General features: G+C 44.3%; 1 protein-coding gene across 3 annotated transcripts in view; it reads right to left on the reverse strand.

The window, feature by feature from the left end:
• Window positions 1-4,089: 4,089 nt before the first annotated feature.
• CMBL (carboxymethylenebutenolidase homolog) overlaps window positions 4,090-13,557 on the reverse strand; it is a 66,041-nt gene continuing 56,573 nt past the window's right edge. For all 3 annotated transcript variants that reach the window (XM_033929819.1, XM_033929817.1, XM_033929818.1), the window contains exon 6: window positions 4,090-4,282. In XM_033929819.1, the coding sequence (XP_033785710.1) occupies window positions 4,103-4,282 (180 nt within the window). In that variant the 3' untranslated portion in view covers window positions 4,090-4,102. The remainder of the gene's footprint in view (window positions 4,283-13,557) is intronic.

The raw sequence follows: 13,557 nt of genomic DNA on the forward strand, positions 1-13,557 counted from the left end.
CCTAGCAGGTCCAGAACTTCTCCATCTCTCCACACGGGTCCAGCACATCTCCGTCTCTCTCCAGTTCCCCCATCCCAGGTCCAGCAATCTCCATCTCCCTCCAACCCTCTTCCAAGTCCACGGTCCAACACATCTCCTCTCTCACTACATGGTCTAGCAATCTCCAACTCCTCCACCCTCAACTCCAGCACATCTCAATATTCTGCTCCCCTTTGAAACTCAGCATCTCTCTCGGTCACCCTGTCCCCCCTCCCCCATAGAAAACTTGCCTCTAATCCTCATTGTCAACAGTAGCAGACTTTCAAGACGCACTGCTCTGGCCAATGTCAGGGGTTTTCTCTCTGACAGTCTTGCCTTCTACGATGAAACGTCCTGCTTCCACAAAGATGGGACTGGCAGACGGAAAGCCCCAACATTTGCCAGAGCAGTGCGTCTTGAAAGGCTGCCACTACAACTAGAGGCAAGTTTCCTGTGGGAGAAGCACGAAAGGGGAAGGGTAATAGAAAGAGATGCTGAGATTTGGGAGCAGTGGAGTGATGAAGAGATGCTGGCTAGACCCAGCAGGGGAGAGAGAGGGACTGCTTGCAGAGACCAAACCTAGGTACCAGGTCAGATTTTTAAGGTGCCATAGTGACCTGGTACCTAGGGTTTGTTGAGCCCTGTAACAAACTATTCCCCTGACAAATAGGGGAATAAAGATACTCCAGAATTTTTTTTGTTACACTAAACTACACTACAGTGGAGCCTCAGGCAACTCCAAACAAGAGGGGAAGGAAACTCACCACCCTTCCACAGGATTCTGAGACCAAAGCCTCAGCAGCCAAGCCCTTAGGTTAAGGCTGCAGAGGGAATAACACCTAGCTATAATCATGTATGGTCCATAGAATGAACACAGGAGCACGGCTCTTAGGCTCAACCTCTATAGAGCTCAACCTCTACCTGTGCTGAAAAGGGCCAGGCATTTGGTATTCTCAAATGTTTCTCTCCTTCTAACAAGACAGTAAGATTCTGGGTTGGTGTGGTAGGTCAGAGTGTACTAGCCCATGTACTGGTAATGTCACTGAATGTTTCAGTTCTCTATCTCCATGTGGCAGTAGGAAATAGGCACAATCCACTTATTTGGATTATAGGTATGGCAGGACAATAGAAAAACTAATGTTGATTGTATTTTGAATTGTACAGGGCACTGCACCTCTTTCACTGCCTTCATGTGTTAATGCTATTTGCTGCTGAAGCCTTACTGTCCTGTAAATGTTTTTATGGGATTTTGTCTTGCCATCTTGTTGGATGAATTTGAAAAAAGGTTTTAATAATGATCCTGTTAGTTAATGTTTTATTGTCCAAACATGTTTAATATGTATGCATGTAATTTTGTAAACCGCATAGTTTTTATGTGGTATATAAATTTTAAAATAAATAAATATGTTCTTGTGCCTTTTTTATTCTTATGTCATCTGGAATTCTTTGATAGCAGTAACTATATGAATGTTATAGATATTTTCACCTTTATAAAGCAAATAAAAATCATGCTGTTTAATCAAGAATTTGAATTGCAGATATATGATACAATAAAAAAATCATAAATTTCTTCAAACAAAAATGTGTCAACTTTTATGTCATTGCTGTGTAGAAGTACGAATTCATCTTACATAAAAACAATTATATGCAGTCTGCGTTCTGAGTTTTCTTCTCTGTAAATATTATTAATGCTCGACTGAAGTACAGTCTAGATTGCTGAAAGAAATAAATGCGAGCTGTACTGTACGCATGCAGGTTGGGTGTTCGAGGTCATTTTAAAAATGTCTGCAGTACATATTTAAAAAATCTCATTAAAATATTAGCCATGATTGCTTGCTGAAATTTAATTGCATAATTTTAAATATTTTTCTTGACAATTTTTTTATTACTACATCAAGTTGCCTAAAAGTCTTTTAGATTACTTCAAACTTTGTTTTCAAAGTGCCTGCTTTAAAATTCTATTATCTGCCTTACAAAACCCACTGCAGGCAGTTTTTTTTCCTCTAACCTACAGCTAAATCAAGAGAAATAGCACGGTCAGGCAGATAGGAAAAATAGTTTTTCTTCAAATCTCTGAATTCGTTGAGAAAACAAAAGTACTTCACCCTAACCAAACCGGTATTCGTCATTATCATTCTACAGAACTTTCCCTGTTAGGACTTACTACTAAAATACTTTACCATCTTGATCATCACCAGTCTCCTTAGACCTCTCCTCTGCTTTCAATACCATCGACTATAGCTTGTTACTAACGCGACTTCATGAAATCGGTATATCTGATCAGGTTATGGACTGATTCGTTTCTTATTTTTCAGACAGATCATCTAAGGTTATGTTCAATGGCACATCGTCCGAACCTTTTACCACCAAACACGAAATCCCACAAGGTTCCATTTTGTCACCATTGCTGTTTAACATCTTTATGTCGCTACTTCTGATGGTGGGCCAATCTATTGGCTTTACTATGTTTGCTTATGTCGACGATGTGCAATTAATCTATCCCATTGATCTTAACAATATAGAGGAGGTTGTATCCATAAACCATAAATTAGAAAAAATTAAAACATGGTTAGACTCAAACAAATTGTCTCTTAACATCAACAAATCGAAACTTATGATCTTTCCTTTCAAAGAAGGAATAATGCTTCAGGCTCCCCTGAAGTTCAAATATCTCCCTATCAAAGTTGTCCCTACTCTAAAACTGTTAGGAGTCACTTTTAATAGTAAATGTTCTTATCACAATCACATCAGCACAGTTATTCAGAAATGTTTTTATCGTCTTAGAATGATTTGTTCTCTTGCAAAGTTACTAGAACCAGCTTCTTTGAATACATTGATCCATTCTCTAGTAATTTCTTGCATAGACTACTGTAACGCCCTTTATAAAGGCATTACAAAAAAGGAAATTAGATGGCTTCAGATTGTGCAAAATACATATATCAAGATTATTTGTGGTGCTAAGAAATATGATCATGTCTCACCTCTCCTATTCAGTGCACATTGGTTATCCTTTGAACATAGAATTAGTTATAAAATCCTACTTTTAACCTTTACAACAAGGCTAAATAATCAACTGGAGTTGTTTATTAACAGACATTTAATTCCTTATAATTCTTTAAAATCGCTTTGTTCAATGTCACAAAATCTTCTCGTCATACCTTCTTTAAAATTAATCAACACGTTGCATTCCAATAACTTTGCTGTCACTGCCCCTACTCTCTGGAATTCACTGCCAAATCATTTGCGCAGTGAATCTGAAATAAAACAATTCAAATCAAAATTAAAAACATTTTTGTTCCAGGATGCCTTTGGGCAATAACTGTCCTCTTAAGGACAAAAAAACAAACAAACAAATTTTATCACTTTATACCCTAACTGAAGGGGCACATATATTCTTTGTAAGTTTTTCTATTCCTGCTTGTATAAAAGGAACTGCTGAAACATCATTTTGCCAAGAACCCACAAGGTCTTTTCTTTTTGTGGTTCTGAGCTCTATGTCCCCATTTTGTTCTGTAGTTGACGTGTTTTGATAAGAAACATTTGTTACAAAAGAAACATTGCTAGACCTTAGACAAGACAAGACAAGTATTATATGCTATAATGGAAACTTCCCACTATTTCCCCCCCTTATGTTTGCTATCTTTTTTCTAGTTGCTTTTATGTATCCTGTTACCAAATATGGTCTATGCTGAGAAAACTGACCCATGTGAAATGCTATATATATGTTACAGTACTCTGAATAAAGGAGATATATCCTTTGGCATATTGGCATGTGTGTGTATGTGAAAGCAGGACAGCAGAACGAGGCGAATACAAATTGGGACCTGGTCGTTTCACTAACCTACTGTATTTTCCTTTTTTGTTTCGCTTTCTCTTTTACAATTATAGTTCTTCCCTTTCTCTCCTATTGTTTGAAGTAAGTCCATTTGTCTTATGTGTTTTATTAAGATGTCTTGGTTTTATCTAGTACCCTTGATTTTTAATCTGTTTTTATGTAAATTTTATATTGTACACTGCTTAGAAATTTGATTAAGCAGTTAAAAATTTTTTTTAATAAACTTGATACCAAAGTTGAATCAGAAAATTAAATGTATTTGTTCAGCCACATAATCATATCCGTTCTTGCTTCCTCAATATAAGGTTTATCCTCAGGATTAACATCTTCTCGCTTGCGGTGAACAAATCCATGAGTTTGTCGAGGATAAACTTTAACTTCAAATTTGGTCTTGCAGTGCTCCTTCAGCTTCTGCTCCAGTATGGTGACCTGCAATATACAGCATTCCATTACTCTCTTTCAGATTCAGCCTAGCTTTTGCTTAGAATGCATTTTACTTAAAAGCCAATGCAAAAGGTTTGGATTCAAAACGTGCCCTGATGAAGTAAGTAGAATACACACAAAATGTGAGTCTATGTAGAAATAAACTGAAATAACACACACTATACCAATTGAATTTTTAAAGCATGCTAATTGCCAAACATTTGGTTTTAAGGGCTTTTCTTTTTGGGTTCTTGCAGATATTGCTGCACAAAAACTAAAAAGAAAATATCCCTGATCCACCCATGACCCTCCCATGGCCAGTGGCGTACCTAGAGTATGTGGCACCCGGGGCCCATCATTTTTTGACACCCCCCCCCCCCCCATGTAAAAAAATTTTTTTTTTTTTTTTTTTTTTGCAATAACCATGAAATGGAATAAATGGTCAGAATAGAAACAGGCAGTGAAAATTTTCTTTTATTGAACCTCATATATGTAACCATTATTCCAAACATAACATAACATAAATTATGTCTAAATTGTCATGACATTAGAAGTACATATGGAGTAGTTGCAGGTGATGCTTGGGACAGTTCTGATTGTGTTAGTTCGGTTTTATGTGTTTTTTGAATAGAAGGGTTTTTATTTCTTTTTGAAGGTTTTGCAGTCTGTGGTTGATATCAATTGGTTGTAGAGTTGGGGGTCGAGTGTTGCAGCTCGAATGGCTAGGAGGTTGTCGAACAGTTTTTTTCTTTTGACGTTTTTGGTTGGAGGGTGTGTGAATGGTGCACAAGTTCTCCTATGTCTGTTTGAAGTGGATTGAATTATTTAGCTGAAGAAATTAGTTACCCCCCATTCCACACACATTAATTCTCTTCCATTTTTGTTCCCATTATAAAAAACACTGATAAGTTCCCAGAAAAAAAATACATTAAAATAAGAAGTGAAAACAAAGGCCCCTACAGATGAGAACATAACATAAGAATAGCCTAACTGGGTCAGACCAATGGTCCATCATGCCCAGTAGCCCATTCTCATGGTAGCCAATCCAGGACACTAATACCTGGTCAAAACCCAAAGAGTAGCAACATTCCATGCTACCGATCCAGGGCAAGCAGACACTTCCCCCATGTCTTAATAACAGATTATGGACTTTTCCTCCAGGAATTTGTCCAAATCTTTCTTAAAACCAGCTACACTATCTGCTTTTACCATAACTTCTGGCCACTTCATTTTTAAGTTTAGATCTTTCCTTTCAAACAGAGACCTTGCTAGATGTCAAATACAGCACAAGGTAACTTCACATGGACTTAGCTGTGCAGGAAATGTGAATCTCCTCATACACCCACCATATAGTGCAAATATGTGCAAAGGTCTGTTTTTTTCTTTCGATCACTACATAGCCTAATGCCACACAAGCAGCGCTGTTACAAACATATTCTGTAGGTCAATGCTAAGGATAACAAAGTTTCCTTCCTTGGACCAGAAGGAGATAAACCACTGGAAGAGATCCCAAAACAACACCCAAAGACCCACTCAGTGTGTGAATCAGTTGAGTGGAGTGGACTAACTGGGGGGTGGAAATGGGCCCGGAGTTTGCTCAGCAGAGTTTCCCAGACCACCTCTTCCTCTCAACACATTGACACGCTGCCACCATCACCACTAGGAACACCTCACTGGGTAGGCCAGCTATGCTTTAAACTTTATAAAACACATTATTATATTTTCTTATAAAGCACATATTTTAACTGACCTCTCTGACATCCTCAGCCTTTCCATTCACAAAAATAGAAGGAAGAAAAGTTCCCATTTCCTGCTGTCTCATGTCCCCGGCCTATACAATATTTTTTTTCTGCAGACCCTTCAAAAGTCTGACCAAATCCTCGTTTCACTTGCATTATAAAGTACTGAGGATGCCATCTCTCCCCAATCCCAGGTCCTAAAGTCTAAGACAGTAGCGCAAACTAATGCTGCCAGATACAGGAAAAAAAAATTTTGATTCGATTCAGCCCTATTGAATTGGTTTTTCAATTCGATTTTCCTGCCCAGTTGGGTGATTTTTTTCAAAACTCCTGGTGGGTTTTATAGCTTTTTCACCCCCTTTGGCTTCTCCTAACCACACTGGCGCTGTGGTGTAAATAAAATAAAGAAACAAAAAGGACTTTTCCTCTTTCTGTTAAATCCTAGCTCACGTTTGCAGTCCAACACCAGCTCTGGCAGGATACACATTTCAAATCTGACATGTTATAATCACAAAACAGAAAATAAAATTAATTTTTCTACCTTTTGTTGTCTGGTTATATTTCAAATCTTGTTGGTCCAAGGCTCTGGTTTTCTTCTGATAACTTGCTTGCCAGGGTCTCCTTCTTTCTGCATGCTAACCATCCATCTGCCAACTCTGTCCTCCCTTTCCATTTCCCTTCCCTTCCCAGGAAGTCTGGTATCTTTCCCTTTTTTCATCTCCCTCCACAGATCCACCTTTTCTTAAATACCCTTTCATCCGGCATCTCTCCCTCCTTCCCCACCATCCCAGAGTCCACCATCTCTCCGTTTCTTTTCCTAATTACCCTCCTATCCAGTATCTCTATCCCTCCTCCACACCATCCCTTGTGTCCAATTTCTCTCCCTTTCTGTTCCTTCCCTCCCTAAATCCCATGGTCCATCATCTCTCTCCCTCTCCTCTATTTTCAGACCCATTATTTCTTCCCCCCCCCCAAAGTTTGGCATATGCATGTCTCTTTGAACACCCCCTTCCCTCCATGTACTTCTAAATCATGGTCCCCCCCAAAGGCCTGTCCCCCCTTAAAGGTCTGCCTGTCCCACCTTGAAGGCCTGCACCCCCCTTGAAGGCCTGTCCCTTCCCCTTGTAGGCCTGTCCCCCCCTTGAAGGCCTGCCTGCCTGTCCCCCCCTTGAAGGTCTGCACCCCCCGAAGGCCTGCACCCCCCCGAAGGCCTGTCCCCCACTTGAAGGCCTGTCCCACCCCCTTGTAGCTTCTCCCCCCCCCTTGTAGGCCTGTCCCCCCTTGAAGGCCTGCCTGCCTGCCTTTCCCCCCTTGAAGGCCTGCACCCCCTTGAAGGCCTGCACCACCCCCCTCGAAGGCCTGCACTCCCTTGAAGGTCTGCACCCCCCCCGAAGGCCTGTCCCCCACTTGAAGGCTTGTACCACCCCCTTGTAGCTTCTCCCCCCCCTTGTAGGCCTGTCCCCCCCTTGAAGGCCTGCCTGCCTGCCTTTCCCCCCCTTGAAGGCCTGCACCCCCTTGAAGGACTGCACCCCCCCCCCGAAGGCCTGCACTCCCTTGAAGGTCTGCACACCCCCGAAGGCCTGTCCCCCCCCTTGAAGGCCTGTCCCACCCCCTTGTAGGCCTGTCCCCCCCTTGTAGGCCTGTCCCCCCTTTAAGGCCTGCCTGCCTGCCTTTCCCCCCCTTGAAGGCCTGCACCCCCCTTGAAGGCCTGCACCCCCCCTTGAAGGCCTGTCCCCCCCCCTTGTAGGCCTGTCCCCCCCCCCTTGTAGGCCTGTCCCCCCCTTGAAGGCCTGCCTGCCTTTCCCCCCTTGAAGGCCTGTTCCCCCCCTTGAAGGCCTGCACCCCCTTGAAGGTCTGCACCCCCCCAAAGGCCTACACCCCCCCCCCGAAGGCCTGCACCCCCCTGAAGGCCTGCCTGCCCCCCTTGAAGGCCTGCACCCCTTGAAGGTCTGCACCCCCCCCCGAAGACCTGTCCCCCCTTGAAGGCCTGCCTGCCTGCCTGTCACCACCTCCCCCTTGAAAGCCTGCTTGCCTGCCCGCCCGCCCCACCCTGAAGGCCTGATGCCCCGACCCACCCCGAAGGACCGCTCGCCCCCCTGGCCTCCCCGCACCACCTATGAAGCAGCCGCAGCAGGATCGCGAAGTCAGCGTCAGCGATCCCTGCGCTGCTTCCTGCGCCACGGTCCCGCCCCTCCTCTGACGTCAGAGGAGGGGCGGGATCGCGGCGCAGGAAGCAGCGCAGGGATGCTGACGCTAACTTCGCGATCCTGCTGCGGGCTGCTTCACAGGTGGTGCAGGAAGGTCAGTGGGGCGAGCGGTCCTTCGGGGGTGGCGGGGGACTGAACGGCAAGGCCGGGAACACCCCCTTAGGGCTGGTACCCGGGGCGGCCCGCCCCCCCCCCGCCCCCCCCTAGGTACGCCACTGCCCATGGCCATGCCCCTTTTTTGGAATCACATGTAAATTTAATTCCTATTAGCACCAATAATTATTAAGATCCCAATTATCAGTGCTAATTGGATCATTCAATTAAAATACACATACAAATTGGGCACATGTCCAAATTTGCATACAATTTTTTTTAATCTGGGGGATAGTGCACATGGTATGCGCATGGTTTATAAAAACATGTCTAATGCACACTGGATGGCCATTGCAATGACCTCCCCAGCCGTAAAGGCTGGTGTTTGTCATCAGCATTATCCCTGAGGCTATCCTGAAGGGCATGCCAACAAAGACCCCGGCCAGAGCTACCAATGCAGTCAATCTTTTATTTTCAAACTAACAGAATTATGGAATGGAATTCCCCTTACTTTAAGGGTATCTGGCACCTTTCAATCTTTTTGTAAATCTCTAAAGACACTTCTTTTTGCAAATCATTTTGGAAATCACTCTTGGCCTTTTCCTCTTTGCCTTATTGGCTTTTCTTTCTTTCTATTATCATCTTGTATTTTTTTTAAATATTGTTAATCAAGTTGAGCTGTGCCATGCTTTTGTTTGATACCCTTCAGATGCCGCTGACCTGTCTGTGGGGACCAGCAAGACAATAGGGTGTCCTGGAATGGGCGCGTATGAGCTCTTGCCTAAGGAACCACCTCTTTGCTTGCTGTCACTAAACCCTGCACCTGGTGATAGTGCCATGTCTTAGGCGCTTAAGAGGATACAGGGATGTATATCAATGTAGTCAGAAAATTGCTGAATGATAGAAAGAACAGACTGACTGTAGTAATAATGTTTAACAGTGAGGAGGGAGTGGAACTACTGGTGTTCAAAAAAATGCTCAGAGAAGTGAAACCCTGAAGAGGGGGTGAAAACCACCTCTTGAAAGGAAGAGTTTACTATCCAATCATTGCATTTACATGTAGAAAATCACTCTCTGGTCACTGGTAAAAGTATAGGTTCATATACTCAATGCAGTATTATTCCAAAACTTATAACAAAAAGTTCTCTATATGGACAAAATGATGTAATGCACTTAGCTGCAAAAGACTTAAAAAGATTGAAAGTCTCAGGGGTCCCAACGTGGCCCCGTTTCGAGATCTTCTGCTTCAGGAGACCCAAACGTAGTTTGTTTAAAGCCCTCTGTGCAGACTTAGTAGAGTCAATTATTTGCCAAGAGAAATCTGGAAAAAATATACACACATTATTGAAAGCCCCACATCGCAGCAGTATTCTCAAACTTACTGCAATGAGAGAACAAGTTAACATCTTTTATGGCAAAAACGAAGAGGAAGAGAAGGGCTGAAAACTCACATACCGGTCTTAAAATTCAGAAATTCCAAACGACAAGGAGCACGAACCACCTCACCCGATTTATATCAAACAAAGGGGGAGGGGAAGGTGACCTCTGTTGGAGCGTGATGACGTCAGCAAACGTCAAAAAAATTTTTCACTGACACAAGCTAACTGATGTTGTTTTACATAAAGCATGTTGAAAAAAGAAGAAAAAAGGAAAAAGAAAATCACAGAAAAGCGACCCACTCGATTTCACTGTTTAGTCCATATGGGTGTAAAGTGTTCAATGTAAAAATCCACTGCTGTTCTTTGCGCCACAATGTCCTTTGTACATCACCCCCCCGAGGGAGAATGACAATGTCCAAAAAGCACAGTTACTTACCGTAACAGGTGTTATCCAGGGACAGCAGGCAGATATTCTTGACTGATGGGTGACGGCACCGACGGAGCCCCGGTACGGACAATTTTAGAGTGATTGCACTCTAAGAACTTTTAGAAAGTTCTAGCTCGGCCGCACCGCGCACGCGCGAGTGCCTTCCCGCCCGACAGAGGCGCGCGGTCCCTCAGTTAGTATAAGCCAGCTAAGAAGCCAACCCGGGGAGGTGGGTGGGACGCAAGAATATCTGCCTGCTGTCCCTGGATAACACCTGTTATGGTAAGTAACTGTGCTTTATCCCAGGACAAGCAGGCAGCATATTCTTGACTGATGGGTGACCTCTAAGCTAACAAAAAGAGGGATGGAGGGAAGGTTGGCCATTAAGAAAACAAATTTTGTAAAACAGATTGGCCGAAGTGACCATCCCTTCTGGAGAATGCATCCAGACAATAATGAGATGTAAAAGTGTGAACTGAGGACCAAGTAGCAGCTTTGCAGATTTCCTCAATAGGAGTGGAACGGAGGAAAGCTACAGATGCTGCCATTGCTCTGACTCTATGGGCCGTGACAGAACCTTCCAGTGTCAGTCCGGTCTGAGCATAACAGAATGAAATGCACGCTGCCAGCCAATTAGACAACGTACGTTTAGAAACAGGACGTCCCAATTTATTCGGATCAAAGGACAGAAAAAGCTGGGGAACTGATCTGTGGGGTTTCGTACGCTCCAGATAGTAAGCAAGAGCCCTTTTACAATCCAAAGTATGCAGAGCTTGTTCCCCAGAATGAGAATGAGGTTTTGGAAAGAAAACCGGTAGAACAATGGATTGGTTGAGATGAAATTCAGAAACAACCTTGGGGAGAAACTTTGGATGTGTACGCAGAACCACCTTGTCATGGTGAAAAACCGTAAAAGGTGGATCTGCAACCAGTGCATGAAGCTCACTGACTCTCCTGGCAGAGGTAAGAGCAATAAGGAAAAGTACTTTCCAAGTGAGAAATTTGAAAGGAGAAGTAGCTAAAGGTTCAAATGGAGGTTTCATTAAAGCTGAAAGAACCACATTGAGATCCCAGATAACCGGAGGGGCTTTAAGAGGTGGTTTAACATTGAAAAGCCCACGCATGAACCTGGACACCAGGGGATGAGCTGAAAGAAGTTTTCCATGGACTGGCTCATGAAAAGCTGCAATGGCACTGAGGTGGACCCTGATGGAAGAGGACTTCAGGCCAGAGTCAGACAAAGAAAGAAGATAATCCAACAACGTCTCCACTGCTAGGGAAGTGGGATCAAGATGATGAAGAAGACACCAGGAAGAAAATCTCGTCCACTTTTGATGGTAACATTGCAGAGTGGCTGGTTTCCTGGAGGCATCCAGAATGGAACGAACGGGCTGAGACAAAAGAGTATCAGTCGAGTTCAGCCCGAGAGATACCAAGCCATCAGGTGTAGAGACTGAAGGTTGGGATGCAGAAGGGTTCCCTGCTGTTGCGTAAGCAGAGAAGGAAACAGAGGAAGAAGAAAAGGTTCCCTGGAACTGAGTTGAAGTAGAAGGGAGAACCAATGTTGCCTGGGCCACCTCGGAGCAATCAGAATCATGGTGGCTCGTTCCCTCTTGAGCTTGAACAAGGTTCTCAACATGAGAGGCAGAGGAGGGAAGGCGTACAGGAACAGATTCGACCAGTCGAGGAGAAAAGCATCTGCTGTTAGACGGTGCGGAGAGTAAAGTCTGGAGCAGAATAGGGGCAGCTGATGATTGTGAGGAGCTGCAAAGAGGTCTATCTGAGGAGTGCCCCATTGATCGAAGATAGACTGCAGAGTTACGGGATCGAGTGTCCACTCGTGAGGTTGGAGAATTCTGCTGAGTTTGTCCGCTAAGGAATTCTGTTTCCCCTGAATGTATATAGCTTTCAGGAAGAGATGGTGATCTATGGCCCAAGTCCAGATCTTCTGGGCTTCCTGGCATAAAAGGCGAGAGCCTGTCCCACCCTGTTTGTTGATGTAGTACATCGCAACCTGATTGTCTGTGCACAACAGAAGGACCTGAGGAAAGAGAAGGTGTTGGAAGGCCTTGAGGGCGTAAAACATCGCTCTGAGTTCCAGGAAATTGATTTGATGCTTCCTTTCCTGGGCTGACCAAAGACCTTGAGTCTGGAACTCGTTCAAGTGAGCTCCCCATGCGTACAGAGAGGCGTCGGTGGTGATGACTAGTTGATGAGGAGGCTGATGGAACAGAAGACCTCTGGATAGATTTGAGGATACCAACCACCATTGAAGAGACTGACGAAGAGATGATGTCACAGATATGTGTCGTGAGCAAGGATCCGACGCTTGGGACCACTGGGTAGCAAGGGTCCATTGAGGAGTGCGCAGGTGAAGACGGGCATGAGGTGTGACATGAACTGTGGATGCCATGTGCCCCAAGAGTACCATCATTTGTCTTGCTGAGAGGGACGGCAGAGGAAGCACCTGGTGACATAGAGACTGAAGAGTCTGGAGACGATTGGATGGTAGGAAAGCTCTCATGAGGAGTGTATCCAGGATCGCTCCAATGAATTGAAGCCTCTGAGTGGGAATGATATGAGATTTGGGTAGATTGATCTCGAATCCCAGAAGTTGTAGAAACTGGATGGTTTGGTTGGTGGCCAGAAGGACTGCTTGAGCGGAAGTGTCTTTGATCAACCAATTGTCCAGGTAAGGAAATACATGCAGGTGGTGAGAGCGTAGAAATGCCGCTACCACAATGAGACATTTGGTGAATACCCTTGGAGATGAGGCAAGACCGAAGGGCAGCACCTTGTACTGGTAATGACAATGATTGATCATGAATCGGAGATATGGTCTTGAGGTTACATTGATCGGTATGTGAGTGTAAGCCTCTTTGAGATCGAGGGAGCATAGCCAGTCGTTTTGATTTAGAAGGGGATAAAGGATGGCTAAAGAAAGCATCTTGAATTTTTCTTTTACTAGATGAATGTTGAGATCGCGAAGATCCAGGATGGGTCTGAGATCTCCTGTCTTTTTGGGAACTAGAAAGTAACGGGAGTAGAATCCCTGCCCCTTTTGATCTAGAGGAACTTCCTCTATAGCGTTCAGAAGGAGGAGGGATTGGACCTCCTGAATAAGGAGGGCCGATTGAGGACTGTTCAAAGCAGACTCTTTTGGCAGGCTTTGAGGTGGAAGAGTCTGAAAGTTGAGAGAGTAGCCGTGGCGGATGATGTTGAGGACCCATTGGTCCGATGTGATTACTTCCCACCGGCTGAGGAACAGAGAAAGTCGACCTCCTATAGGCTGAGGCAGGAGAGCAGGAATAGGGATACTGGCTATACTGTGGAGAATGAAGTCAAAAGGGCTGTGACTTCTGCTGAGGAGGTTGTTTTACAGCTTGTTGCTGCTGCTGTTGTCTGGGAGGCTGACGTTGTTGTTGCCTCTGACGCC

This window comes from Geotrypetes seraphini, chromosome 2, assembly GCF_902459505.1.
Source record: "Geotrypetes seraphini chromosome 2, aGeoSer1.1, whole genome shotgun sequence".
NCBI classification, from domain to species: Eukaryota; Metazoa; Chordata; class Amphibia; order Gymnophiona; family Dermophiidae; genus Geotrypetes; species Geotrypetes seraphini.